Here is a 26,667-nt window from a genome sequence, read left to right as displayed (position 1 = left end):
AACCAAATTGGATGATTAATTTTGCGCCACCTTGTACAATACATGCTATTCAGCTAGACGCTTTTTTTGTCGGGAGAACTAGCAAGTGCAGCACTCAGACACAATTAAGTCCCTTGTACTGCACTCGGATTCCCTTTAAATTTCCTTAAATCGACCTGACCTCCGAAGAAATCTGAGTCGATCTTGTGGTGCCACGGAGCCAAGGTGGTCGCTTCCTCAAACCTGATTCGAGCGAAGGCGAGGCAGACGCACAGGAAGTGGTCCGCCGTCTCATCCTCCTCTTCACAAGCTGTGCAGAGTACACTATCTGAGATACCTACCTTTTCAATGTGCTTCGCCCACAGAAAGTGGCCCGTCATCAGTCCAACCAGCTGTCTGCAGTTCCTTCTGATTGATGACAGGAAGATTTGCGATAGTGGTCGGACATGACAGAGCAGCATCTCTTAAGCCTGCCAAGCTCGCTTCTGGGTTGTAGTAACCCATTTGCTAACCGTGGCTCCGATGGCTGTAGTAGGGAGTGGCAGATAGGGCTCTGAGGCCAACTTCTTTGGCCCTTCTTAGCTAAGGAGTCAGAGGTCTCGTTATCCACGTGTCCCGGAACCCATGTTAGCATCAGGCTATTATGTCTACCGACAGAGTTCAGCCTGGATTTACAGGACTCGACTACCCCTGATGTGGTTGGGGGGCTGTCTAAGGTCATGAGCGCAGCTTGGCTGTCGCTGCAGACACATATAGATCCACCTCTCCATCTGTTTTCTACAACAAATTTTATCGCTTTTTCAACAGTATACACCTCCGTTTGATTCATTCCAATGCGTCCATGCATTCAAAGAGCAAAGGGCATTTTTGTCCCGATGGATTCCACGTAGACTCCAGAGCCGGCGCCGTGCTCGGTCCTGGAGCCATCCGTAATAATGCGCAAACTATGTTTAGTTAGCTCTAAAATGTACTTATTGCTGTTAGATGAAAAAAATTTATTTAATAAGACATAATTTTTTATTTTGAGATTCGTCTAAGAACGAAAATGAGTAAGTTATTTCAAAATTGTGTAAAAAAAAATCACATAGAAAGTGAGTCGGTTGGCCATCTAGAGCTTCGTCTGAGAAATATGCTGTTGCGAGGAAGTCGAAGTGGTCGTGAATGCAGCGCAGAATATTGGAATGTTCAGTTGAGTTAAATTGAAAAGGGATAAATGCTTATTTCGCCTTCTTATAAGAACTCATAATTGCCCATGGATAGTATTTTAGCCTCAAATTAAATATTGTTTAAAGTTGCACCAAGGGTTCTACAGTGTTCCATAGTTTATTTAAGAGCATTTCAGAAACAAAAAAAATTATATTTGCATGTCTGAGCGGCAGCATATGCCTATGATTCTATTCGCCTACGTCAGATGTCTACAATTCACAATAGTTTTATGATCGTTAAGTTACAGAAGTTTCGTTCATTGAATTGATATGAGATTTTGGATTATGAAAATTTCCTTTTAAGAATTACGAAAGTAAATGTTGCCTAATATTACTTCAAAATTCTATATACTAATTCCTTCTTCATTATTATTCTACTCTTACAGCTTCTACCAGATGTTGATCCCATGGAAATTCTTTCATACTTGGACCCGCAACCAGATCTGAATACGCCCCCATCTAGCGGCTCCAGCAACAACAACAATAATGACGATATACTTTCAACACTATTCGATTGAGATAATCTGTTGCAAGAGTTATTGTAAATATAAAATGGAAACCACAACAAAAACAAAGCAAACCCTCAAGCGAAAGCGTTAAATGGATGCGAATGCTCTATTCTCGCAAGCATCAAATACGATACTAATACATACCGCTGCACAAAATCAACAGGGTATCCAAAATAGAGGAAAAAATAAATCGGACTAATTCGTGGCATGTCTACTTTCGTTGATAATCAAAAATGTTACAAAAGCATTTGGCCATATTGTAAGCAAAAGTGTAATGAATAGCAGCCTTTTATGATTCTACGAAATAAAATAATAGAGCAAACAAATCCAAAATTGAAGCATACGAAAAATGCTGTAATTTATGCCAAGTCAACATGTTTGAACATTTTTTCGTGAAAATCAAAGTTTAATCAAATAAAGTAGACAACAGTTGACAGAAATGCGCTTAGTCTGCGTATGTATTTACAATACAAACTCTAAAATCACACGACCATTAGGCATTCTGCTCATCTCATCATAATCAGCATTGGCATCATTCAAATCAACAAACACCAGAAAATCCATTGTAAAGAACCAACAAATAGTCAAAATCTGCAGAAGCACTTGTAAAAATATTTATATAGTGTAGTACTTTTTGAGCTGTATATATCATACATACATATATACTTAGTATTATTAATGTGTTAGCAAAGTTAAGAGCAGAACAAGATTTTACAAAGTTTCTTCGAACTTGCATATGTATGTGTGTATGTGAAAGGACTTCGGTTCGATCGTTGTAGCGGATCTGCACAATTTTGCCAAATTTCCGATGCTATTTACATACATACTCACACAAACAGAAATACAAATATAAAGAATACGTATAAATTGCACACAGATTGTGAAAGCTTCAGTCATAATAGCTTTCATTCGAGATAAAGCTTGCACTGGCAACTGCAACAATGAGCGCTTTGGTGTGTAGTTAAACACAAAAGCATAAAATTTAATTAAACGCTAACTCGCGCGCATCAATTAATGTTATCGATTTTCAAAAACAATGAAATGTGATTTTAAACTGTAAAGGATACACAAAAATATTATTATTTTTTCGTTATATTTTCCACATGTACAAAATTCAGCGCTTTATAAACATTGGCTTGCAAACATACATAAATAGTTTGATACAGCACGAAGGTCAACGAAAACGAAGTTATTTTTTTTAAACAAAAAAAAATAATTGATATTTTGATTGCGTTAAGTTTTTAATTTTTTATATTCATACGCGTGCAAGTATAGTTTTTGAATAAATTCAATAAATATTTTACATTTTTTTATCGTTTTACACTCCAAAAACAATGAAAACTTTGGCGAGTTAAATATTTTTTGTAAACAAAGTATGCAAACACAAAAAATGAAAAAAATGCTGAAGAAGAAAAGTGATGAATGCAACCATTTTTTAATGTTTCTACTGTGCAAAGTATTAAAGTAAAATTAAAAAAAGAAGGAAATAGAAATAAAAATAAAAATAACTATTAAAAACTGATTAATTTACTTGTATAATAAAATAATATTAAAAAAAACATGCATATGCAAACCCCATGCAGAATGGCATATATAATACATTTACATGCATAAATACTTGAATGTGTGTGTATGTATACATACATACATATGTATGCATTGTATTTATTAAATGTGTGTAAGCTTAATTACAGTAAATTTCTAAATATCGTGAGCATGTGCGTGAGAGAGAGAAAGTGGGTGACAAAAAAACAAGAAACACAAAAAGTAAAGCTTAATTGTTGCGTAATTTTAATAAATATTTTTTAATTAATTCTAGCATTAAACGTGTATATATACATAAAGGATATAAACATTCATACTTACAAAAATCTGTATACAAATAAACACATCACTTGCATGCACACATACATAAACATACTTAGTTATGCATGCATGTGTTCGCATATGTAGGTACAAGTATCCAAGAGAACACGCATAGGATAACAAAAACACACATGCATTCACACATACATATATACATGAGAACTTTATTGCTAAAATCTTAAAATCCTATACTTAAGTATAAATAATATATACATACATACTTACATATATAAATTTATTTTAATTTAACTTTAAAATTTAACTAAAGTAAAGAAAATTTAAAAACAAAAATTAAATAAAAATTTTAAAAATCATAAAATCCCTACATCAACAAAAAGTATGCAAACAATATGGAATTAACATTTTAAGGTGTTAAAAAGAAAAAAAAATATATAAATATTTATGACATAAGAAAATATTAAACAGTAAAATTATAGTGACAAAGTAAAACTAAATATGTAATAAATCTTAAATAGTATGTTTAAAGTATTTAAAAACCATTTACATACATACATGCCTGTATTTGTGTGTGTATTTGATGAAAAAGTAAACCGAAATATTGTAAATAATTAATAGTTTTGTGTGAAAAAATGATGGCATACATAAAAAGAGAATTGAAATTGATACAAAGTACACAAAAATAAAAAAGTATTAAAAACAACAACAAAAAATGTGATTTTTCTTTTCATTTCCACTTATTTTTTGCCTAAACACTGACCATTCATAGACACCTGTTCGCTACCGATAATGAAACTGGCACAAAGTATAGAAGACGTTGTAAGCAGTTAAGGACAAAAACAAAAAAAACAAAACCATTAAAAAAATGTTAAATTAATTTTCAACTCCAATTGGCAACTTGTAATGCAGAATAAAGAAAAACACAGGGCAAACAATGTTCATAGAATTGGGCAGCGTAATTAACAAAGCTAAAAATTTGCATGATACTCCAAATCAAGGCGAATCTATGAAAGGTGAAGTCGCTACAGCAACAATTGCATGTATTTGGCGGTTTGCATGTAAAAGTTTCGAACAGCATGTAAACAACCACAGCAATAACAAATAAACAGAGCACTTTGACAGTCAAAGCAGCAAATCGCAGTCAGCAGATGCAGTAGCTTCACCTTGTTTAGATTGTCCTTGTGACATTTTTAGGCTGACACAAAAATATTTACTTCGGTAGTGACTTTGACTGTAAAAGCCATTGAACGATTTTCGAAAAGTAAATTTTATGCAGTTACAGCTCAGTTTTGTATTTAATTGCACAATTTGGACACATACCTCTCAGTTTTATTTAAAAAAAAACAACTTATTTTAGTATTTGGTAAGCTACTAATTCGGCAAAACGTTCTCGCAAATCCTTTCTAACTTCGTCAGCCTTTGCTAATTAGCAAGGAAGCGTTTTTTTTTCATTTTTGATACTACACAAAGTATTTTGAAAATTGTTGATAACTCATAATCCGAATTTATCAAAATATATTGGCAATAAGGCTATATTTAAAAGCGCGTTTTTCACAAGTTCCACTCATTAAAAAGTGAAATATTAATATATTATATATACCTTTATTTAGTTTTTAGAATATATTAAAATATTTTACAGTTTTAACATGCAGAAATATTGGACTTACAATTTTGTTAATAAAAACTCTTAGCCTTTCGTTGTACTAAACGCATCAGATTTCACACTAAAATCAATGAGAAAAAGCCAAAAAATATGCTTTGCAAATAGTAGTAAAAAAAATTCAACTCACAATGAAAAACAAAAACGCTGTATGTATGGATGCATACTTAATTTATCTACTGTAGTTAAATAAATCTTAGCTTTTTTCCTGACACGGAGCAAGATGACGTTTAATCGGAGATTCAAATATTATATAAAAAAATATAATTAAAAAAAATATACATAAACATATAGAATATAAAATAAAAATTAAGTAACAAAAATGCACTCAAAAGATTTAACTAAAAATTTAGTAGTGGTTTCAATGTACTTGTAAAATAAAGTAAAAAAAAAATGAATAGCAATTGCATAAAAAAATATGAAAAAATAAATCAAATAATTTTAGCTACAATTATTATTTGGTTTAAATATGGCTACATCAAACTTAGCACGTTTAATATCTGCTTTATAAAAACAATTCCGGATATGAATGTATGTAGCAGCAAATTAAAAGAATAAACATTAAAAAATATATACAAATAAAAAACTATAAAAATCCAAAAAAAAAAAATTAAAGATTAAATTAAATTTAATTAAAAGCAAGTTAATAAAATGCGAAAATGTGATTTTTATTCTAAATAAAAATGCACAGATTTCGAGCAAAATGCCGATTTACAAAATTTATGTTAAAAAGAGGAAAACAAAATTACTGGTTAAGCAAAGGAAGTAATGGCAAAATAAGAGATAAATAAAAATATAAAAACAAAAAAAAAAATTGTGTACATATTTAAAATAAATATACAAGCATAATTTAAATTTTAGCATAAGTGAGTGATGATCAGTTGCACGTGTTGATTATTGCGGAGAATACGAGCCGATATAAGTTTGGAAAGAGAATAAAAGAATTACGAAAAATAAGTACTCAAAATGCGGTTGTGTATTTTTGTTATCAGAGAAGGGTAAGTAAAAACTATCTTATGGTGTTTTCTTGTCTCTGTCAAATTTTCGTTTTCTTTTTTCAAACTTTCATACTCTGACCAGGCAAATTACCCGATTTCTAATCTTGAAACAGTTTTGTTGAGGTAAATGTTAGTCCTTCTGACGTATGTCTTTTATTTTTCACGCTAAGCAAAACTAACCACTGATTTTTCAACACAAAGCTTAAATTATAGTCAATTTTTCCAATTTTTGCGAGTTTAACTAGATGTTGTCGATAATATTGAAATGAAGGGTTTATTTATTAGTAGAAAGTCTTAAGCTGCGTCTTTTCCGAATGTAAAAAGCATTTAATTTCAAAAATCGATCAAAATGTGTCAAAGTAACGGATTTTTTTGAAAAATCATAAACTGAAAGTTTTGTTCATTACTTTCGTATTTGCAAATTGATTGCGGTTCTCTGTTATTATTCGCGAAATACGTGTATAATTAAGTATATTTACTCATACCTGTGTCCACTCCGAATCTAGCAAGCATAATGCTCATCAAAATTGATAAGAAATTTTCCAAGTGAAGAACGTTTTTGTAGAAATAAAATAACAACAGAACATTCTCGAGTTGAACAGAGACCGTAGGAGAATATTATTATTATTATTAGAAGGCCTTTTTACGCACTGCGACCAGAGCTGATCTATTGTGAAAGGCCTATTTTGAAACCCTAGAGTTTTAGGCTTTTTAGAAATTTTAGCACAGTTTTGGGTTTGTTGTTCCAAAGATTGCATGGAGATACTACGATACCACCAAGGTGGTGAAGTCTTTGTCTGCCCAACGCAGGACATTCATAAAGCACATGTTCTGAGCTTTCTATGTCCATTTCGCAAAAGCGGCAGACATTGGGCTCGGATAGACCAATATTATTTAGATGGTACCTCAGGCTGCAGTGACCTGTAAGGTATCCGGTTAAAAGACGCAGATCTACTCTGTTTAGTGAGAGAAGTTTGTCAGATATTCCTTTGTTGGGACATAGGAATAGTTTGGCTTGACGCTGACCGGCACAGTTTAGCCAGTGTGCGGCAAGTTTTCTTCCCATTTCTTAAGGAATTCATTAATGTGGCCTTTTGTCAGTCCACAGAAAGGCTCAGGACCAGTAAGTTGCATATTTGCTCCTTATTTCGCAAGGCCGTCAGCCATTTCATTTCCCTCCTGTCCTTCATGTCCCGGAATCCAACATAGTGTTACTATGTTGAGGTTTCCTAACGTGTTTAGGAGGTTTAGGCAATCATTTACCATTGATAGAAGGGCTTTTAGAGCCGTTTGGCTATCTGAAAGTATGTAGATGTGAGTACCTCTCATTTTCCTTCTAAGGCATTCTCTCACACATATTTCAATGGCATGTATTTCTGCCTGGAATATTGTTGGGTACGATCCCATCGGAATCGATTTTTTGAATTTGGGTCCATTGATTCCTGCCCCTGTTCTACCATTTTCCAATTTGGACCCATCAGTAAACCATAGCTGGGAGCCAGGTTTGAAAGTGATAGAGTTAATTCTCCAGTCTGTTCGTTCATTAATTATAACTTGGAAGTTCCTGAAGAGTATTGGTTCGGGTGATAGTATATCATCCCTATGAAGAATGGGACTATGTAGGAAGTCTTCTAAGATCTTTAAATGTCCTTTCATATCCCCACTTTTAAGTTCAGATATACCTTTTAGTCTTAAGGCACTCGAGCGAGCTTCCCTTTCAATTAGAATTGGAAGCGGTGGTATGTTCAGGAGCACACCCAATGCATCCGTAGGAGAATATTATAACGTCAAAAAAAAAAATAATGCAAAAATTAACGCAATTTGCTGACTTACTTCTGCAATTTTCTGACTTATCCGGATTATGAATCTGACTTAGTATTACCTAACTAAACCTTACCTAACCTAATGTTATCGAAATCAATCCAACCGTACACAATGTGAGACAATCGAACCCATTGTGCTGCTTTTCTGCATTGCAAAAGGAAGCCATTTTGATTAGTTTGCAATGTCAACCTATCCAATCTGGTTTGTTTGTTTGTTAACAGTAATAGTAGCCCCGCCAGGGTCGGGCATATCACCGGTCGTCTTCGTCTAGCTCATCTAGAGGTAGGCCCAGGAAACATACTGTTTCGACGGGATGGGTCCAGTGGGAGAGGGGTCAATCTGGTCGGTGTGCGTGATTGAGGCAGAAAAACAATTCATCTGGGTCCGTGCAATATAGGTACACGTTTATGGTCGACATCGTCAGCTTTGAAAAGTTGTTCAAAGAATGTTACATCCTTGTCTCGTGCAAATGTCGCTTTGAATCCATTTTCCACAAGATTCCACTGCTTTAATCTGGACCCGAGAATTTCTGTTTGTCTTGACGATAGTCCTAAATCTCGTACAAGATCACGAAAGTCTTCATTTGATACTAAATGGCGTTCATTTAAAGTTGCTCCAATTGGAATATAAGGTCTATCTACACTATCTGCATTTAAATTTCTGTCACTAGATTCAGAAGAATTTTCTGTCTTCTTTGTTGAAATTTGCTCGTCTTGGATTTTTCGTAAAACTGGTTTGGAGATAAATAGTTGTAACATTCGCATACTTTATACGGTCACGAGTTTTGTAGTGATGACCTGTGACGTTAATCTGACAAAAGTAGCAATCTTCCTGCTTGTGGATCTTCTGATAATGCCAAACCATCGGAATCGTTATCGGTAAAAGCCGCGTGTCGTGTTTTTCATATTTCCATTTTTTAATTGTAGTAGTGCACATTGAGCAAACATATTCAGGATCAAACCACTGACTTTCAATGTATGTGCGTTCAAAAAGAAGGTTATATCCTTCAATCACGGCCATACTTTTTGCGAATTCCAAACGATGCTTTTTATCAACAAACTTATTGCTGTCTTTCAAAATTAGCCACAATGAGCAGTAAAGCACCATCGGTCATGCGGTATTCTCTCGCAGTTTCGTTACAGCTGGATTTTAAAAAATGTGGAAAAAAACTTAAAAAAAAAATACCAGTCTAACGGTTAGACGCGATAGAAGTGAAACCTTCCGTAAAACAAACTGAGAGAGAATGAGACGAAAGCAGCATTAGGGGCGGGATAATTATAGGTTCATTATAATATTGCTATAAAGTTCATATTTTATTTTCTTCATTTTATTATTATTCATCCTCAATGTTTTCAATTTCAACAAATGATACGAGTGGCTTATGATAGCTACAATATGATACAAATGCTTTGGTTTCGATGTGGTCAACATATCTTTGAAATACCGCGTCAATTGTTGTTTTTTTTCTGTCGGTATTCACGACACTTTTCTGCATTATTTTTCGGCATAATTGCGGTAAATATTTAAAAATGAAAATATTTACGAATATAAAAATACGGACGCAATACAGCACACGCGGTTGCTATTATGAGCGTCGTAACGCGTATAATACACAGACGTACTAACATACACGCAAACATTCGTAGGACGCTTGGTTTGAATTTTTTATACATATGTATGTGTGCTATACTATGGCCTAGCCTATGTACGTACATACATATTTGTGTTCTGAACTTCCAGCAAAACAATGCTTATTAATATACACATATGCATCTACATACAACCGCACACACAGTGGCCTGTGGCCACTTTATTCCTGTAAATGCGTATGTCGTCCAAAGCTAAAATTCTATGCCTAGCGACTACAAGAACAAAATGCATGAATAGGCGCAGGCGTAGCGGCCATCATCCTAGTTGCCATAGCGCTGAACAGTCGCGGCGGCGCCGAACAGTTTCAACTATTGTACTGTGCAACAAAAACTCATCATCAAAAAATTGATTTATAAATTCGAGCTCATAGTTCTAAGAGCAAGTACTTTTATTCATAAAACGAGCTGCCCATATGCTAATTTTCTCGACAATTCGAGAATAGTCAATATTGGAATATTTCGCGTAGAATTATTTGCCAATATTCAATTTTTGTCAAGTCGAGTGCCCGCGGCTCCGTAAATATGTTTGCACCCATATATGTATGTAAATATATGTTTCTAAATGCTCGACAACGGCAGCTGCCTGTTCAAGGTTACTGTACATTAGGCCGGGTCGATTTGTGGGAAGGCAAAAAAATCGCCCATTGCTCTGTGAAAATCATATTCTAGGGATCAGAATAAGAAATTTTGCCGAAGGAACCATACCTCTAAAACGATTTCTGATGTCCCCCAATATGGGTCGAACTTTTTAGTTTCTTTTCTATAACTCACATTCATTCATTTACATATGTTCTGACTAAATAAATTTCTTAAGAGAAAAAATAGATAATATTATAAATAAATAAAAATAAAGAAAAAACATAGCCATTTAGCTGATTTTTTCATGTAAAGGCCAAAAATGGTGATATTTTTAAATTGGGGGACATCAGAATTCGTTTTAGAGGTATGGTTCCTTCGGCAAAGTTTCTTATTTTGATCCCTAAAATACGATTTTCATAGAGCAATGAGCGATTTTTAAATCGACCCGCCCTACTGTACATGCAATGCTGTGCCTATGAATGTGCGCTGTGCCTATGAATGCGCGCTGGATTTCTTGAGAAATTTTACCGTATGTTTTTCTGTGGCGCGGCACATATGTACATACACACAACATATATACATATCGCTCATTTGCTGCAACGTCGTCATAACTCAAAAATTGTGATTTTACAGGAGACGCATTTTCAGTTTTTAAATGGTTTTATATACATATATTAAAATTGTATATGAAAAGAAGATTATGCCCAAATTTGCTGAAATAGCATCTGGTTAAGACGTATATGTAAATTAAAGGTTGAAATGTATAATGGACTTTTTTCTGTAGCTTCAAAAGTACTCCGAGTTTTTCTTATGACGTTGTTGCTGCAAAAATAGGTTTTATGGTCTGACATAATTAAAATTGTGACGTTACTGCAAATAACAAAAAGTTTTATAGCTGAAAACCTATTGCAAATTCTGACTTGTGACTGTATTATATTTGCACCTTACTAAACATTATAAGAGAAAAAAAATATGGATATTAAATAAAATTTATTGCATTCATTGCATATTTTATTGTAACATAAAAATTAACATATTACTTCAGGTACAAAAATAAAGAAGCATTCACGTAAAAAATAATATTCATTTTAAATAAAAAAATGAATTGAATAAGGATTACAATTGCTCGTAAAAAGATCTATAATACTTAGGAATGTGATTTTTCTGTATCAATTCCAGCAGATCTTTTTTTTTGCGGTCCGCTATCTGAGGTTTTGTATAAAATGCTCTTGTCATTGTAATATCCTTCATTTCTTTTTAATGATATTATTTGCCACCTTGAATTCGTTTTCGTGGACTCGTTAAAATCATCGGAGTTTCGACACCGGTTGTGTTAGCCTCAGAACTGTCTGATGTTGAATTTGGTTCGCAGTGACTGTTACTCTTACTGACAATATCGGGTGGAATTTATGTGGTATCACATACGGAATCATCATCATCCTCAGAAAATGAGCTCGAGCTTAATGAGTCTGATTTCATTTCAACAAAATTCACTGTTGATGTACTTTTTATCTGGCATTCTTTACCCTTTCCATCATGTTTTTTTAAAGCCATTCCCACCATTTTGGCGGATCGAGAATTAGTTTCCATTATTTTTTGACTGAAAATGACAACAATACTGACATAAATGGAAATGATTCATAGCAAATAATTTATACTTAAAAAATATTTAGTGCAAGAATGTCATAACAGTGAATAGTTCTTTAATACACTATTGCTTCACTAATACATCTTATTTGTAATAGTGTTTCAAGACAAAATAGTACTGAAATAAAAATTATTATTTTCTGCAAAAACGTCATAACACTCAAAAACACTACAGGAATTCACTCAAATTTTCACATGCACAACGTCATATCTTAAAATAATGCAATATACACGATAGAGAAAGAGATATAAAAGTGAATTTACCTTTTATTAATATTGTCACAAAACGAAATATGACACTTTTCTAGAGAACTTCACGATGTTAACCACATAAAAACCGACGCACAACTGAGATAATACGTTGTTGCTAATACGACGCTATAGGATATGTAATTAGAGCGAAAGGCATCTATCGCGATGCTGCGTGAAATGTTAAAACTTCGGATATAATACTTTGTCAGTTGATCAAACATATTATTTCCGATATATTAGTGATGTTAACTAAAATTTTGCGATTTTTGAGTTATGACGACGTTGCAGCAAATGAGCGATATATCCGCATATATACATACATATATAAATTCACAAATTTAAATTTGCTTATGCCATCCTTCTGTGTGCTTGGTAATGAAGCATTTTCTATACATACATATATATACGTATATCTTTTTTCTTCTTCTTTTTGGTGTCGCTTTTTCGTTTCATCGAGTCTCAAATCACTCCCAACGATTCTAAAGAAGTTTTCACTTCAAAAAATCGTAACTTTTACAGTTTTCAATGCATGAAGATGAAAAATAGCTTATTTCGAGCACATTTTATTGCAGTTTAAAAATATGTATATATTTGTAGTGCCCGTTGGAGAATAGTGGCCGAAAAATTGCATTACATTGAAAAAAACGTGGAAAAATTGCAAAAAACAGAGCTTTTTACTGAAAATTTCTTTTGAACATCAATCGTTCAATCTTAGAATTATATACATTCATAACGCACATACAGTCCCCTTCCCAAGACCATATTGAAATAAAAACTCGGTTGAAAAATGGGTTAGTTATGTATAATATTTTTACTTCATCAAAAACACCATAAATCGGTTTTTTAACAATAAATAAAAAATTTGAGGGTGTTTTGAATTTTCTAAACACAGTTTTGTGTTATACTGGTCTTGACCTAAAACGTGCACTATATCACTTGAAGAGTTCTTTCGATTTTTTTTATTTTGTAGCACCGTGTAATTTATAAATATGTGTGCATAAACAATTTTCCATTCCTATATAAAATACGAAACGTCTTCACGGGTTGGTGTCGAAATTCTGTCTGTACAAAATTCTAAAAACAAAATTCTGCTTTTTAAAATTTCTGCTTTTTTTAAATTCTGCTTTCTAAAATTCTGCTTTCAAAATTCTGTATTACAAAATTCTGTATTAAAATACAATGTTAACAATGTTAAAGAGGTAATGTAATTATTTAATTGATTATTATTATTATTTTTTATTATTATTCGAGATATTAAATAAAAAATAATAATAATAATTTTTTTTTTTTCAGTTTCGATAGAATCCACAGTATTTTTGCGTAGAACTTCTTTTCGCGTGGGTGGCCTTCGGCAGAATTTTTTGGCAATTTACAGAATTTTGTCATCCAGAATTTTGTAAAACAGAATAATGACACGCACCCGTCTTCACAGGGCATATAGCAATACCATATTTTCGTAATGTCTACTTTATATTGGAGCCACATTTTCTCGGAGAAAATAAAACACTATTTAATATAGCTAAGCTCTAAACGAGGTACAGTAAAACAGTTTGTTTAAAAATCTGGAGGATTTAGTTCCGTTGAACAATTGACATTTATTCTTCATCTGCAAATCTTTGTAGGTACTAAGTTTAAAAAATAAATAAATATTTGGCGCGTACCCCTCTGTTAGATGTTTTGCAGAGCTCCTCCTCCCATTTGTGGTGTGCGTCTTGTTTTTGTTCCACAAATGGTTTTCGAACGACAAATGGTGTTTTTTCATGGGGAAAACACAACCGAAGGTTTGCCACGCACCAACCCTTTTGGCTACGGCGGCCGCCACTATTAAATATAGCTCGTTGCCACGACAGTCGCTTCTACGTAATCGGAGCGACCAAGATTTAGATCCGGCCAGAGACTGTCACTTAAGCAGCATTCCTCGTATATATCTAGGATACGTGAATGCTGCTACTACAACATAAAATATAGCTAAGCTCTAAACCGGATACGGTTAAAACTGTATGCAGAATTTAGTTCCGTTGAACAATTGGCATTTATTCATTATCTTCAAATCATCAATCAAATCTTATACTAAGTTTATATGTTTATATTCATATATATGTATGTATGTATTTACATTTTTAAAATTTTGCAGAAACAACATGTCAACACATAATGAGTAAGCCTTTAAATTACAGCTATGCATGTGGGCATATGTATCTGTGCCTCTGTTAATTTTGTTTTAATTTTCTTATGTAAAAGTGCAAAATTATTTAAACGTAGTTTAAGTCAATATAAAATATGCGTGAAACTTCAATGTGCCATATAATTTTAATGTACGCATCAATGCATAATTAATTTTAAAATGCACAAACTTATTTCTAAATGACGCCATCCAGGCATCTCGCTGCTACATGGTGACGAGAATTGTGCCGCTTCTATCTAATCCCAACGACTCTTCTTCTTTCGTGGTTTGCCACTTTCGTCGGCGCCACCTGCTCCACTGGATGTTGGCTGTGATGCTGGCAATATAGGTGCGGGCGCCGCAAACACGCCGGTCTCTGGCACTGTTTTCTCCCAGGTGCGATCACTGGAGGCGCGAAATTGGGACATGTATTGGGCCTTGTATGCTTCGCGCATAGCCGCATAACGATCGGTTGCTGGACCAGCAGCTGATAGAGATTTGCTTATCGATGCAAACGATGAGTTTTCGTTTGATGAATTTGACTTTATACTGCTACTATTAGCTCCACTGCGTTCACGATAGCCCAAACCGGTACCACCAATGGCAATTTTTTTGCCCTTCCCCTGTTTGAAACGCGAACTTCGAAACCATGAACTCTTCATTGCCAATTCCATTAAATCATCGGGTACTTTCTGATCGGCACCTTCTAAGTTGCGCACCAAATGGCCGGCAAATTCTTTGTCCTTATCCGTGACCAGAGTATATGCAGTACCCTTTTCACCGGCGCGCCCAGTTCGACCTATGCGATGTGTATGAGTATCAATATCGCGTGCGATATCATAATTTATAACGTTGCGAATATGTGGTATATCAAGACCACGCGCAGCCACATCCGTGGCTACTAGTATATCGCATTCCTTCTTCTTAAATTGTGTTATGACCTTATTACGATCAGCCTGATCTAAGTCGCCATGTAGAAGTAAACAATTGTACTCTTTTAGCATGAGGTTATTTGCCGCGGTCTCGGCATCAGCTTTTTTCGTAACAAACACCAACACACTGCCTTCGGAAAGGAATTTTACCAAATGACAAAGTAGCCAGTTCCACTTTTGAAGTGGATTGGGAAATACATAAACATATTGAGTAATATCTTGATTGGCTTCATTTAGGTCACCTTGCACGATGCGCACTGGATCTGTAAGCACATCACGCGCCAACCGTTCGATACGCTTTTTGAAAGTGGCAGAGAAGAGCAGAGTTTGACGATCGGGACGCACATGATTACAAATAGAGCGCACCTGTTAAGAAACATTAATGTAGCTTATAAAAATTAAGCGAAATATTTTAAATCAAACCTGTGGCTCAAAGCCCATGTGGAACATGCGATCTGCCTCGTCAAGAACTAAAAACGTTACCCTCCGCAAATTCGTTGCTTTAATCTTTACCATGTCGATCATTCTACCTGGAGTGGCCACTACAATCTCTGCACCCTGCTCAAGTGCTTTACTCTGTTCCCATTTCGAACCACCTCCGTAGCAACATACTACGTTAATGTTATATACTTTGCCAAACTTCTTAGCTTCATTGTATATTTGCAGGGACAGCTCACGCGTCGGCGCTAAAATCAGTCCAATGGGTCCATCGCCTTGCCGTAATTCCCGCTGATCCATTATGTGTACAAGCATTGGCCAGACAAAGGCTGCTGTTTTACCCGAACCTGTCTTTGCAATACCTATAATATCTCGTCCAGCAAGTGCCGTTGGTACCGCCTGTGCTTGTATAGGTGTTGGTTGGGTATATTCAGCTCGACGTATTGCTTTCATTAGACTCTCGTCGAATCCGAAATGCGCAAACGAGGACACTGGCTTTGGTGGTTCCGGTCCAGTTACTTTTACGCCAAGCGTTTTGCGCAATTCCCGCACCTGCTCTTCCGAGAGGTTTGCAATTTCCTCATGTGGTGTATAGAAGTTCTTTTCGAAAGGTTCATATTCAATCTCAGAGTGGTATATTGGAGGTAGAGGATCAATATCTTTCTTCTTGGGAGGTGCTATTGGATTACCGTCTTCGTCATAGTCTATTTCAACATCAGAACCATCGTCTCTTAGACCGGCATTGGGATTTTCTTCCATATAACGATAATAACTTTCCTCGTCATCTTCATCGTCTATATCTCCACGAACACCTTTTGTGTTCCTAGTGCCGGCAAGCTCTTCCACTGGCGAAACAACAGCATGCTCTTTGCGCACTTTTTCCTTTTGCACTTGCTGTTCAATGCCGGCCATAAATTGATCAAGGGGATCTTCATCAGATTCGCTATCTGCCTTGTTATTCTGTACATATCCCGGTGAACCAGGAGCTGGAATGTACGCACGCTCAGGTGTTTGGTCCTCGTCATCATCAAAATATTCATCTTCAGTATGAGCTTTCCGTTTGCCGACAAAATTCTGGGATGCAGTAAATTGGCTTACTGAGTCCAGTGATGTATATCCGTGCTTGGTAGCCCCTAAGAAGCCTGCGGCACCGCGAACGCTGGCACCACCCCGTTGATGTCCACGACTATTGAGCGATAATGGTGGCGGCACAGCATTCATAGATGCACCGGCATTACGATTTTGGTTAACTTTATATGGAAAACCACCACCGCCAATGCCTCGGTAATTACTCATTTTCGATTAAATACCGTTGTTTTTTTCAATTCACTTTCAACAAATAAACGGATGAAAATTAACTTTTTCGTACAGAAACTACTTGCAGTCTGATCGATGAAGAAACAAAAATGTCAAAAAATGAAACAATCGCTTTCACTTACGGTGCATCTCCACTGGCAATCAGATATTGCGAATCAAGCTGAAATTGGTCGCGCAGATCAAGCATAATTTTGATTGATTGTCAAAATCTGTGAACAAAAATTGACAGTTCAAAGTGATATAAAAGTAATTTAACAATTTAGAGGCCAAATAAATAGAAAAAAATTCATCTAAAAATTTCAAAAAGCTGCTTAAAAAAAGGAAAAACAACTTTTGGATTAAAGTGAAAAATTAATCAAAAAATGTCGACAAATCAATCTATTTGTGGCCTTTATGCGATAAAACTGTTTAACGGGCTAGTGGAATCAAAACAAAAAAAAAACAATTCTTTATTCAAATTTTCTTTTTTAATTTCTCTTGTGATTTTATGCTGCCATTGGGACACAAAAAATCTTTTAGGTCGAAATATCGGCCATTGGGTACACTACAGAAATTACATTCTTATATATGTTGCCACTGCGAAAATTTCGTACAAATGAAAGGGCTCTTCTATTCACTATTTCCCCGCTCGCTATTTTTATGCCTGGTAAACTTAGCGAAAAATTTGTATGCGAAAGCCACAACAAAGTTATCAAGCAAGATACGCCGCTAGGACTATGGTCATACCTCATTAGACTGCTATAACTCACTATCATACAAACGCATGTTATTTAAGACAGCCCTATTTCCGCGTTGCCAATATGTGTTCATTTATAGCAGCTGTAGCAGCCAGATAGCAGTGGCGTTATATATTCGCCATTTGCTAACGCTTGGCAAAAAGAAGAAGCCTATAGATGTCAAAGCACCAAAGTGGCAGTTCTTTGTATGCAATAAATCTTTTGCCATAAGCTCTGCGATTTATTACATGAGGTATGCGATGGAGGTCACTATTTGCATTATATCGTGTGGGATGATTTGATTGCGATCCGCGTCCGCATGTGATGACGGGAGTTCAGCAAATTTTTAAAAGCGACAACGCACAAACAAATCTTCACATTAAAAATATGTACCTTCAGCTGTAATCCATTTTTAATACGGTTTCGAAGAAACTGTATGCTAATAAAGTGGCGAAAAGCAAAATACCGTCGGCCAATTTTTTTCGCTCATTTCAATTGTGTTGCCACGATGAACACTTCGTCAAAATGAAAAATTGGCTGTTACATTTTTTAACTGACAGTTTACGATATGTAATAATTAACGAGTTATTTATGCTATAATATAATGTTTTTCATTAGCCCTAAAAAGTTTTCGTTGGCTATGTATTGTCTGTTATAAGTATGCCTGCAGGGTTGTAGGTTAGATATGTTTAGATAGTAAAAAAATGCATGCACTGCAAAAGATAACGAAACACAGCTCAAAGGCAAACAGCTGACTATTTGATATTGATGCAAGCAGGAATATTTGTTGACAAAGAAAAAGGAAAATATGGTTGAACGTGCAGCGGAGGACTATGCAAAAATTTTGCAAAGCATAGATTTAGATCGTGAGGTGAGAATTGGAATGATTTTAATAGTTTTCCTAGCATAATTGTATATACCCAACTCCCAATTTTACCTAACTCGCTTGTATATGCGCAGATTAATCCGATTTGTATAAATATCGAGGATATGTTAACACGACTTGATGAATTCGAAACATTGCTTTCAAGCGTAAGTGACCTTCATTTTTATTTGTAAACAACTAAATATGTAAACAAACGGATTGTTTTGCAGGTACGCGCCGAAAATAACAATATTTTAGAAAATCACGTTGGTGGCATAATTGCATTTAGTGATCATTTTCACAATCTATGTAAACGTATCGATAAGCTGGAGCAGTTCGTGGATATGGTAAATACTAATGTATATGAAATAGAGAAGTCGGTGGATATTGCAGAGCTTGAGCTCAACGTAACAGATTACAGCTTAAAGAGTTTACTTATTAAACCACTTCTTGCCAAGGCCAAAGCAACAGCGTTAGGCTCCGAGACAGTGGAGCAATCGGCACAAAGCAATTTAAAAGATGGCGAATTCCAGTCAGTACCAGTGTTTGAGACCAACCTCCACTTTGGAGGCAGTCAAATTAGCTATAGCGAAGAAGCTCAGGAAATGAAGGAAAGCTAGTCAAATTTGGAACGTTCGTATTTTCCTACTCAATGAAAATCTTCGACAATTTGCAAATACCTTAAAGAAAATTATACTACAGGTATTCGTTTATAGCATATTTAATTGGAAAATGGAGAAAAAATTAGTTAGTTCGATTGAGGGATGAGGTAAAGAGTTATATTAGTTAGTTCCAAATACTTAATCCGTAAGCATGAATAATTGCAATATAATTTATGAATTAATAAAAAAACTTGCTAAGTTACGTACGTATTACATATCGTTGTATATACTCAACTATTACAGATATATTTATGGAATATTAAATAAATGACTTTAGTCAGAACTCCAATAATAGTACGAATTTATATGTTTGCGTCTATGTTTGCTATGGAATTATTATTAGGAATTAGCATTCACAATTCTGACAAAAATAAATTTTTTTTGGTGGTGCGTAGGCTCAAATCTCGTGCATGAAACACCAAAATGATAGAAAAAATTTTTTCTACTAGCGGTCACCCTACGGCAGACAATAGCAAACGTCCGAGAATATTTCTGCCATGAAACAGGTCCTCTTAAAAACATATCTGACGTCAGTATCGGCTTAAAACTGTAGGTCCCTTCATTTGAGCAACAACACCAAGACGCACACCATAAATAGGAGGAGGGGCCCGGCCTAGCACAAAAAAGGGTGTAGGCGCCAATCATTTACTCTTATATAGTATAGTATATAGTTGATTTTGTTAATTAATATGGTCAGATCAACAAACTAATTAATTCATTTGTGTACATGTACATATCTTAAAGCTCGCAAAGTAAATTTTCAAATATATGTATTTATGTATGCACATTAAGGCGTTAGCATATTTTCAGTCCGCGTATGACAGACTTCAATCGTTGTTGTTGTTGTTGTAGCAGCATAAACATTCCCCATACACGTGCAGAGAGTGCTGCTGGAGTGACAGTCCCTGGCCGGATATAAATTCGGGTCGTTCCGGTAACGTAGAACCGACTGTCGTGGGAACGAGACTTCAATCGTATACCACTTCGCTTGGAGATGCCAACGGCTTTATAGTTAAAATGATGTGAGCAAATTATTAATACCATTAAATATATAAACCAATTTGGGCCGACTTTTTCCCAGTTGTTTATTTGTTTTGCTTGTTTTTTGCATTGTACTTTATGGGAACATTTTTTCATATTGAATTTAAAATAAGCTTTGAAATTATAAAATAAAACTTGGTGCATTTGCCTGAAGTTAAATGTACTTATGATATTGCTCTGCATGCTTTAGATAATTTTCTATACGATCATTCTTTCTTTTCAGTCAAATTATGCCACCCTAATATTTATGTATACTTTTGCGTACATCCAACGGCGGACCTGAAATGTTGAATTAGGCATTCGGAAAGGTTTTTAGCGAAACCATACTAAGTGGTGATTCATTACATAACCGATTGTTGGTATTGGGGAAATATGTTAATCAATAAATACTTAAGTCCATACGATACAAGCATATGCACTCACATATAGTACATGTATGCACACAATAGACAGACGTTTGCAAACAGATTGAGAAGATTGTTAATTTTCCACTTATTAACACTGTTGCTTATAAAAGGGGGAAACCGCGATAAAAGTGTACAAGCCGTTTATATATGGACATACTATTTACATATATATCTCCAAAATTAGGTCAAAATATAAATATCAATTTTAGTTTAATATACAAATACGATAATCTGCCTGAATTCATATTGATATTTAATTTTTCTTTTCGAAAGCAATGCTTTACTACCCCTTTCCAATGCGCATCGTTATCGAACCAAATACTTTATGCCTCAATTAGCGCAAATTACTGAAAAGTTAACAATTTGAGTAAACACATCACGACAGTGTAAAACATTTTCTCACTTCTCCACTGACTGTTGGTTTTCCGTTTTAAATTATTTTCCTTTAACTTTCTGTTTATGTATAAAAGCCACGACATTTTGGTTACAAAAACAGTATCCGTTGATATCGCGAAGGTTACAGTAAAAGGTTCCAAACGATGCGGAAATTAGTAAGTTGTACATTTTTTATTATGCCATAAAGTGAGACTAATAAAATTAGAAACATATAGATTATATTAGGCAGTTTGATAGTATGCTGCGTAGCAGCTCCAACATCACAACAGTCCTCGCATGAACACAAAGGAGATAGTGTACTGTTACAGCGTCCGAGTCCCATCAATCCTGATGTACCAAGTGACCCTAAGCCTGATGAGAAAATCATTAAGATCACCGATCCAAAAGAGATTATAAAGCATAAACGAGAAGCTCAAGATGACCCATATGATCATATTTCTCGATTTGCACCAACTGTGCACCCCGCAAGTCAAGTAGGAAAAGACGAGTCACCGGAATCCGACCAAAAACATAGTAAAGAAACTGATTCTATTCATCGTCGTCAAAAGCGGGGAAAAGAGCAAGGTAGAGATACAATAAAATTAGCTCGTAAACCAGTATTGAGTACTAACGTGCAGTCACCAGCACCAGCACGTGATTTGCCAAAATCACGGCAGCGTCGTCAAGTGGACCCACATCTTATTGGAGCTTCTACAGCTGGAGTGGCACCTTTCATTTATGACGAAGACAAGAAGCCGCACGATGCTGAAGCGCCGCCTGAAACTACGCCTGAAGAACCAACCACACCGTCATTGGAGCCAAATACCCATGAAATTGCACCAGTTAAACGTGATATACCAGTACCTTTAGTGCCAAAATACCACCACCCTGAAGAGTCGCCAAAAAGCGAGGCAATCCATGTTAATAAAGTTGACGTAAAGAAAAACGAAAGTCCGGTCGGTGACAGTGAGTCATCTGAAAGCAGCGAGAGCGATGAGGATTCTAAAGAAAAGGCGTCGCAAACACCCACTCAAAATTCACAGCAAATCCATCAGGAACTGCATTCACAATTTGCACAGCTTCCTGAATCTCACATACCTCCACCCGCAGAAGTACATAATGATAAGTTAGACATTAAACCGGCAGCGGATGCGCAGACGGCGCAGCAGCAGCATCAATCCAAAGATAAGACAGAAGAGCCAGTTTCGCCTATTGAAGTTCCCAATCACACACCTGGACTGGAGCAATTAGCTAGCGTTAAACCGACTCAGATCATTGCTTATGAAAGTCCGGCTAACGAGAGCGATATTGCCATTAAACACCCTGTACCTGTTGCTGAGTTATTCTCCAGGTAAATAAGATACTAACATATTTCTTTGTGCATCAGTAAACATTTCAAATTCTTCTATTTCATTAAAGGCCAAAACAGTAGAGAGGTACATACCTACATATGGGGACACTGGGTTGCATTTTCACTTTAAACGCATACATAGTTGAGCATGAATAAAACGTGTACATATTTGAACATTAAACAATAATAACGAACTTCACTTTTTACCATAAAAAAATGTTAAACTGCCACTTCAGAGGCCCAACAAATTTACAAAATTTTACTACAACAACAACAAAATTTTCAGTTCCGCTTTGTTCGATTGTGCTGATAAGAGTTTCTTCAGGTGTAATACATACATATTCATACAATTGGATGTGTATGTGTTTTTTTACGAGGAGAAAGCATCGAAAGCCAAATCCCGTCTGTGTGGGTCTTTAACCCGAACTAAACCTCCTACCGCCAAGGTATCGATCCCCCGGTACTACCATTAAGTATGATATATCGTCGGGAGGCGGCATGCGTGCAAGACGTGTCTGTCCTGATGCAATACGTCGCAAGTAGCGCCTGCTTATTGCCACTCATTGTTTAAATCATTTGTGGAGAGAGCCAACCCTGTCGTATCAGTACTTTCCCACCCACCATGTTCCTGTCCATACCATAGAGAGGTAAGTTTTCAGTTCAGTATCGTTTGCGTGCATTTTCGTGGAGCACTTCATCTGCTGTAGGTGGTGGTTGGACTCCAATAACGGCATTCGGTGGGCGGGAGCTTAAGAAGGTGGTAATGGTCTCCCAAGGAATGTCGTTTAATGTCTGTTAGTTTTGTCCTGCATCTCGTCGGCGTAGCTTAAAAGGTGTTGTTGTTGTTGTAGCAACATAAACATTTCCGTGCATATACGAGGAATGCTGCTGAAGTGACAGTGCTTGGCCGGATATAAATCCGGGTCGTTGCGGTTACGTAGAACCGATTGTCGTGGGAACGAGCTTAAAAGGTGTCTCCTGACGTGCCTAGGAGTGTGCTCTGGCTCAAGCACGTGTCTGCAAGGGTGAAACCTGCGGTAGCACCCCAACAGGAACTGCTTGCTGAGCAGTTTGTTATGCTCCTTGACAGATATCATATGGGCCTCGTCATGAAGGTGTTGTATTGGGGACATCAGGAGGCAACCCATCGCTGTGTTTTGGCATATTTCAAGCTTTATCCACTGCGTGTCACTGGTTCCAGGTGACCAGACAGGCGCAGCATAGTTTAGAACCGGCCAACCAATTGTCTTAAATGTCGATAGCAACAAATGTTTTTGCCCCATGTGCTGCCGGCAAGCGATTTGAGGACCTTGCTGCGCTTTTGGACTTTAGTGGCAATTGCGTTTGTTTGCGCAGAGAAGGATTGCAAGCTGTCGAAGGTTACACCCAAAATTTTGGGATTGTTTTCAGTCGGAATTGGTGTGTCATCGACTTTTACCTTGAGGGGCAGTTTAACCTCCTTTGTCCAGGTGGTAAAGGTCACAATGAACTTAGTGAGGGAAAGTTGGAGATTCCTCGCAGTGAAAAAGCGAGAAAGGTCGGTGAGGTAGTTGTTCACTTTGGAGCACAGGCCATCGATGTCATTGCCCGACGGCCTTTATCGAGCAGCCTTCAGCGTATTGGACCAGGGAGACTCCCTCTGGTGGCTGGGGGAGTTTCCAGATGTAGAAGTTGAACAGAAAGGGTGAAAGGACAGCATCCTGCGGCACACCTTGCTTGATCTTCCTCTGTTTCGAAGTTTGGTCACGAAAAATCACTGACGAGTGACGACCGCTGAAATTATTGGTTGACCACTTCAGTCCTGGCGGGAGTGTCGACTTATAAATATCATCTAGTAGCGTGGAATAGCTGACCGTGTCGAAAGCCTTCTTCAAGTCCAACGCTACTAGGCCGTTCGCGTCTTTGCCTTATCTGATCGCTGCTGCATTACTTCAGTAGACGTCGTTCCAGGCGACATTGCTATTCAGCACCAGAGGTGCGCTACAGCAGAGGTTATCTTCAAGAGTTTTCCTAAGTCCTCTGAAACGGGGTCATACGAAAAGCTCATGCCCCACATCGTTGTCGATTCCTGACTCGTAGTATGGAGCCTCTTCATGCCAAAAGCGATGAAAGTATGCTTTAAAACATCCTTAACCACTAGAGATTTGGGGAAGGTAGTAATCGACTTCTTCGAGCTTTCTTTCAAGCTATTCCTCCACTCTGGGGATGTGGTGGTGGATCTACCTGCCTTTTGTTGAACTCTCTTTATGTGTTAATGCATTGTACTCGCATATGCATTTGGTTATGAGTGCTTGAATACATACATATGTATGTATATGTGTTACTTGTGGCAGGATGAAATTTAAAATTAACGAATAAAATTTTATTACTTAGCCCCAGGACAATTTTTGATGACTTTTAATGGTCAACTGTAATGAAATTGGCAATCGAAAAGTTGGCACATGTTATGAAATATTTTAAGTCATGTAATACCAACATCTGTGAACCAATGAGCTGCCATTTGGCATATTTGGCAGCTAATTGGTATTTTTTGTAACGCTCACATTGGCGGCATCTTTGATAATTTTAGTGCAAAAAATGGTTCACAATGAAATTGTGTTCTATAAAAAAAGGAATGTTTGCTCTTTCAAATAAAACAATTATATACAAAAAAATGTTATGTGGTTAATTTTTTTTATAATTATTGGAAAAATATGCCACTATATGCCATATGTTTTTTTTTTTAATTTGCTTCTAATCAAACATTGAGTCAGTAATATATTTTTGGGCACATGGAACAATTTACCCAAAAAGAAAATCTATACATATGGATCCCAGTACTAATAATCAGATTGAGCGAAAGGATTTTTTTTCCTTCAAAATTTGTTAACAAAAATCACTCTTGTAACGTTGTTCAATTCAATCACTAAACACACGAAAGTTAATATACTTAGATATTATATTAAATATAAATAATATCTAATATCTATCTCTTCAAACTGAAAACCGCACCCTCAGGAGGCTTATAGTGTTTGAGTAATTTATTGTTAAAGTTGTGTAATTTAGCGGAAAGTTGGAGTTGCTTTAGTTTAAAATTGACAAACATTTTTGAAAATATAAACATATACAATTTAATTTTACAGGAGCGTCGACTGCATAGAACTCATTTCCACGTGGGTGGCCTTAACTCATCTTCGGCCGCTACAAGAATTCGACATAATTTTTCCATTTCCTTTTTAGTCAGTGCTTATAGGACCATAATCAAGAAAAATTAAAAAAAAAAAATTCTGACCATCGGTGTTTTAGATATGGACTGGTCGAAAAATCGACCACTGGCTAAAAACCGTCAAATATATTATAAAAAAAAAAAAAATGCAACATTTATGAAAAAAATTTAGCACTCGAAGTCAATTTATTTCATTTTATTTCAAATACAAATATTTTTTTGTTGTTTTATTGATAGAAAAGTCAGCTTACAAATTTTTATGATAATCATCAAAACATTTAGTATGTAAAGGAATATTGCATTTTTTGCAAGTAAAAATAGTATGTTTCTTGCAAAATTTACACCGCCGAAATTAGTTTTCAATGCTTCTCATGACGGCGTGTACCCTTTCATTGATCCGAGGAAGGTTCGACGGACCTTTATCTCCTTGTTCGTTTTCATACTCGTCCTCGTCCTTGTCGTAATTCAATAATTCTGTTGTGACTTTATTCTATAATTTGCCACTCTAGAACTAAAAATCTTAGCGGAATGCCAACATTCCACCGCTGCATCCCTTTTAGGATAGTTCCGCCCTAGTTCGATATTAGACGAATGAGAACTAGTTCGATTTGTAGGTATTTTCTAATAGTCCCGTACCATCCAATATAGGACAGGTTCGATTTTAGAGGTAAGGTACTAGTGCTGAACTAGAATTTTGGTTCACTAGTAGTGATTTTCCCTGCAGGGGTAGTACCTTTCCTATACCACAAAGATAATCACTTCCATCTCTTTCAATAAGAAAAAAATATTGCTAGATTTTGTTCTATCCTACATGACAGTTCCTGGCCAGCGGTCGATTTCTCGACCACTAAAGTTTACCTAAAAGTTTACGTCCATGAAACAGTAAAAATTATTGCAATATCGATATGTTACTTTTTTGATTCTCTTAATTTCATCTTTTCTCTTCACAATAAATTAGTAACAATTATTTGTTTTTCATTATTTTTTCATCTGCACAAAAAACATGTAAAATTAGTGATAATTTCATTCTTTTACAAAAATCTGCCCTGAACCTTTTTTTATTAAAAA

The 26,667-nt window shown here is 35.8% G+C and overlaps 4 protein-coding genes across 6 annotated transcripts in view; 3 read left to right on the top strand and 1 right to left on the bottom strand.

Moving 5' to 3' along the window:
- LOC129240213 (zinc finger MIZ domain-containing protein 2) overlaps window positions 1-5,075 on the top strand; it is a 91,414-nt gene extending 86,339 nt beyond the window's left edge. For both annotated transcript variants that reach the window (XM_054875860.1, XM_054875861.1), the window contains exon 12: window positions 1,571-5,075. In XM_054875860.1, coding sequence (XP_054731835.1) covers window positions 1,571-1,702 — 132 coding nt within the window. In that variant the 3' untranslated portion in view covers window positions 1,703-5,075. The remainder of the gene's footprint in view (window positions 1-1,570) is intronic.
- A 9,106-nt stretch (window positions 5,076-14,181) lies between these two features.
- On the bottom strand, window positions 14,182-17,228 carry LOC129241548 (ATP-dependent RNA helicase DDX42). Its single transcript, XM_054877944.1, has 2 exons — window positions 15,646-17,228; window positions 14,182-15,588 (listed from the first exon to the last, which is right to left on the bottom strand). The coding sequence occupies exons 1-2, from the start codon at window positions 16,954-16,956 to the stop codon at window positions 14,548-14,550; spliced, it is 2,352 nt and encodes a 783-aa protein (XP_054733919.1). The 5' UTR covers window positions 16,957-17,228; the 3' UTR covers window positions 14,182-14,547.
- A 1,230-nt stretch (window positions 17,229-18,458) lies between these two features.
- LOC129241197 (biogenesis of lysosome-related organelles complex 1 subunit 4) lies at window positions 18,459-19,435 on the top strand. Its single transcript, XM_054877410.1, has 3 exons — window positions 18,459-18,564; window positions 18,654-18,725; window positions 18,789-19,435. The coding sequence occupies exons 1-3, from the start codon at window positions 18,502-18,504 to the stop codon at window positions 19,176-19,178; spliced, it is 525 nt and encodes a 174-aa protein (XP_054733385.1). The 5' UTR covers window positions 18,459-18,501; the 3' UTR covers window positions 19,179-19,435.
- A 1,677-nt stretch (window positions 19,436-21,112) lies between these two features.
- Window positions 21,113-22,862, top strand: LOC129241098 (uncharacterized). Of its 2 annotated transcripts, XM_054877259.1 has the most exons (4): window positions 21,113-21,219; window positions 21,280-21,628; window positions 21,689-22,394; window positions 22,463-22,862. In XM_054877259.1, the coding sequence occupies exons 1-4, from the start codon at window positions 21,208-21,210 to the stop codon at window positions 22,473-22,475; spliced, it is 1,080 nt and encodes a 359-aa protein (XP_054733234.1). In that variant the 5' UTR covers window positions 21,113-21,207; the 3' UTR covers window positions 22,476-22,862. The 2 variants fall into 2 exon arrangements, with proteins under 2 accessions (XP_054733234.1, XP_054733233.1); XM_054877258.1 differs by having other exon boundaries at window positions 21,280-22,394.
- Window positions 22,863-26,667: the final 3,805 nt, after the last annotated feature.

This window comes from Anastrepha obliqua, chromosome 3 (genome assembly GCF_027943255.1).
Source record: "Anastrepha obliqua isolate idAnaObli1 chromosome 3, idAnaObli1_1.0, whole genome shotgun sequence".
NCBI classification, from domain to species: Eukaryota; Metazoa; Arthropoda; class Insecta; order Diptera; family Tephritidae; genus Anastrepha; species Anastrepha obliqua.
Note: the sequence above shows the minus strand (reverse complement) of the source record. Positions and strands in the feature narration are given on the sequence as shown.

Excerpts from the sequence above, each read along its gene's own strand:
- LOC129241197 (XM_054877410.1), top strand. The coding sequence starts at position 18,502 with ATGGTTGAACGTGCAGCGGAGGACTATGCAAAAATTTTGCAAAGCATA. Across the intron at positions 18,565-18,653 it reads GCATAGATTTAGATCGTGAG|ATTAATCCGATTTGTATAAA; the intron begins GTGAGAATTGGA and ends GTATATGCGCAG. Across the intron at positions 18,726-18,788 it reads TCGAAACATTGCTTTCAAGC|GTACGCGCCGAAAATAACAA; the intron begins GTAAGTGACCTT and ends ATTGTTTTGCAG.
- LOC129241548 (XM_054877944.1), bottom strand. The coding sequence starts at position 16,956 with ATGAGTAATTACCGAGGCATTGGCGGTGGTGGTTTTCCATATAAAGTT. Across the intron at positions 15,589-15,645 it reads ACATGGGCTTTGAGCCACAG|GTGCGCTCTATTTGTAATCA; the intron begins GTTTGATTTAAA and ends GTTTCTTAACAG.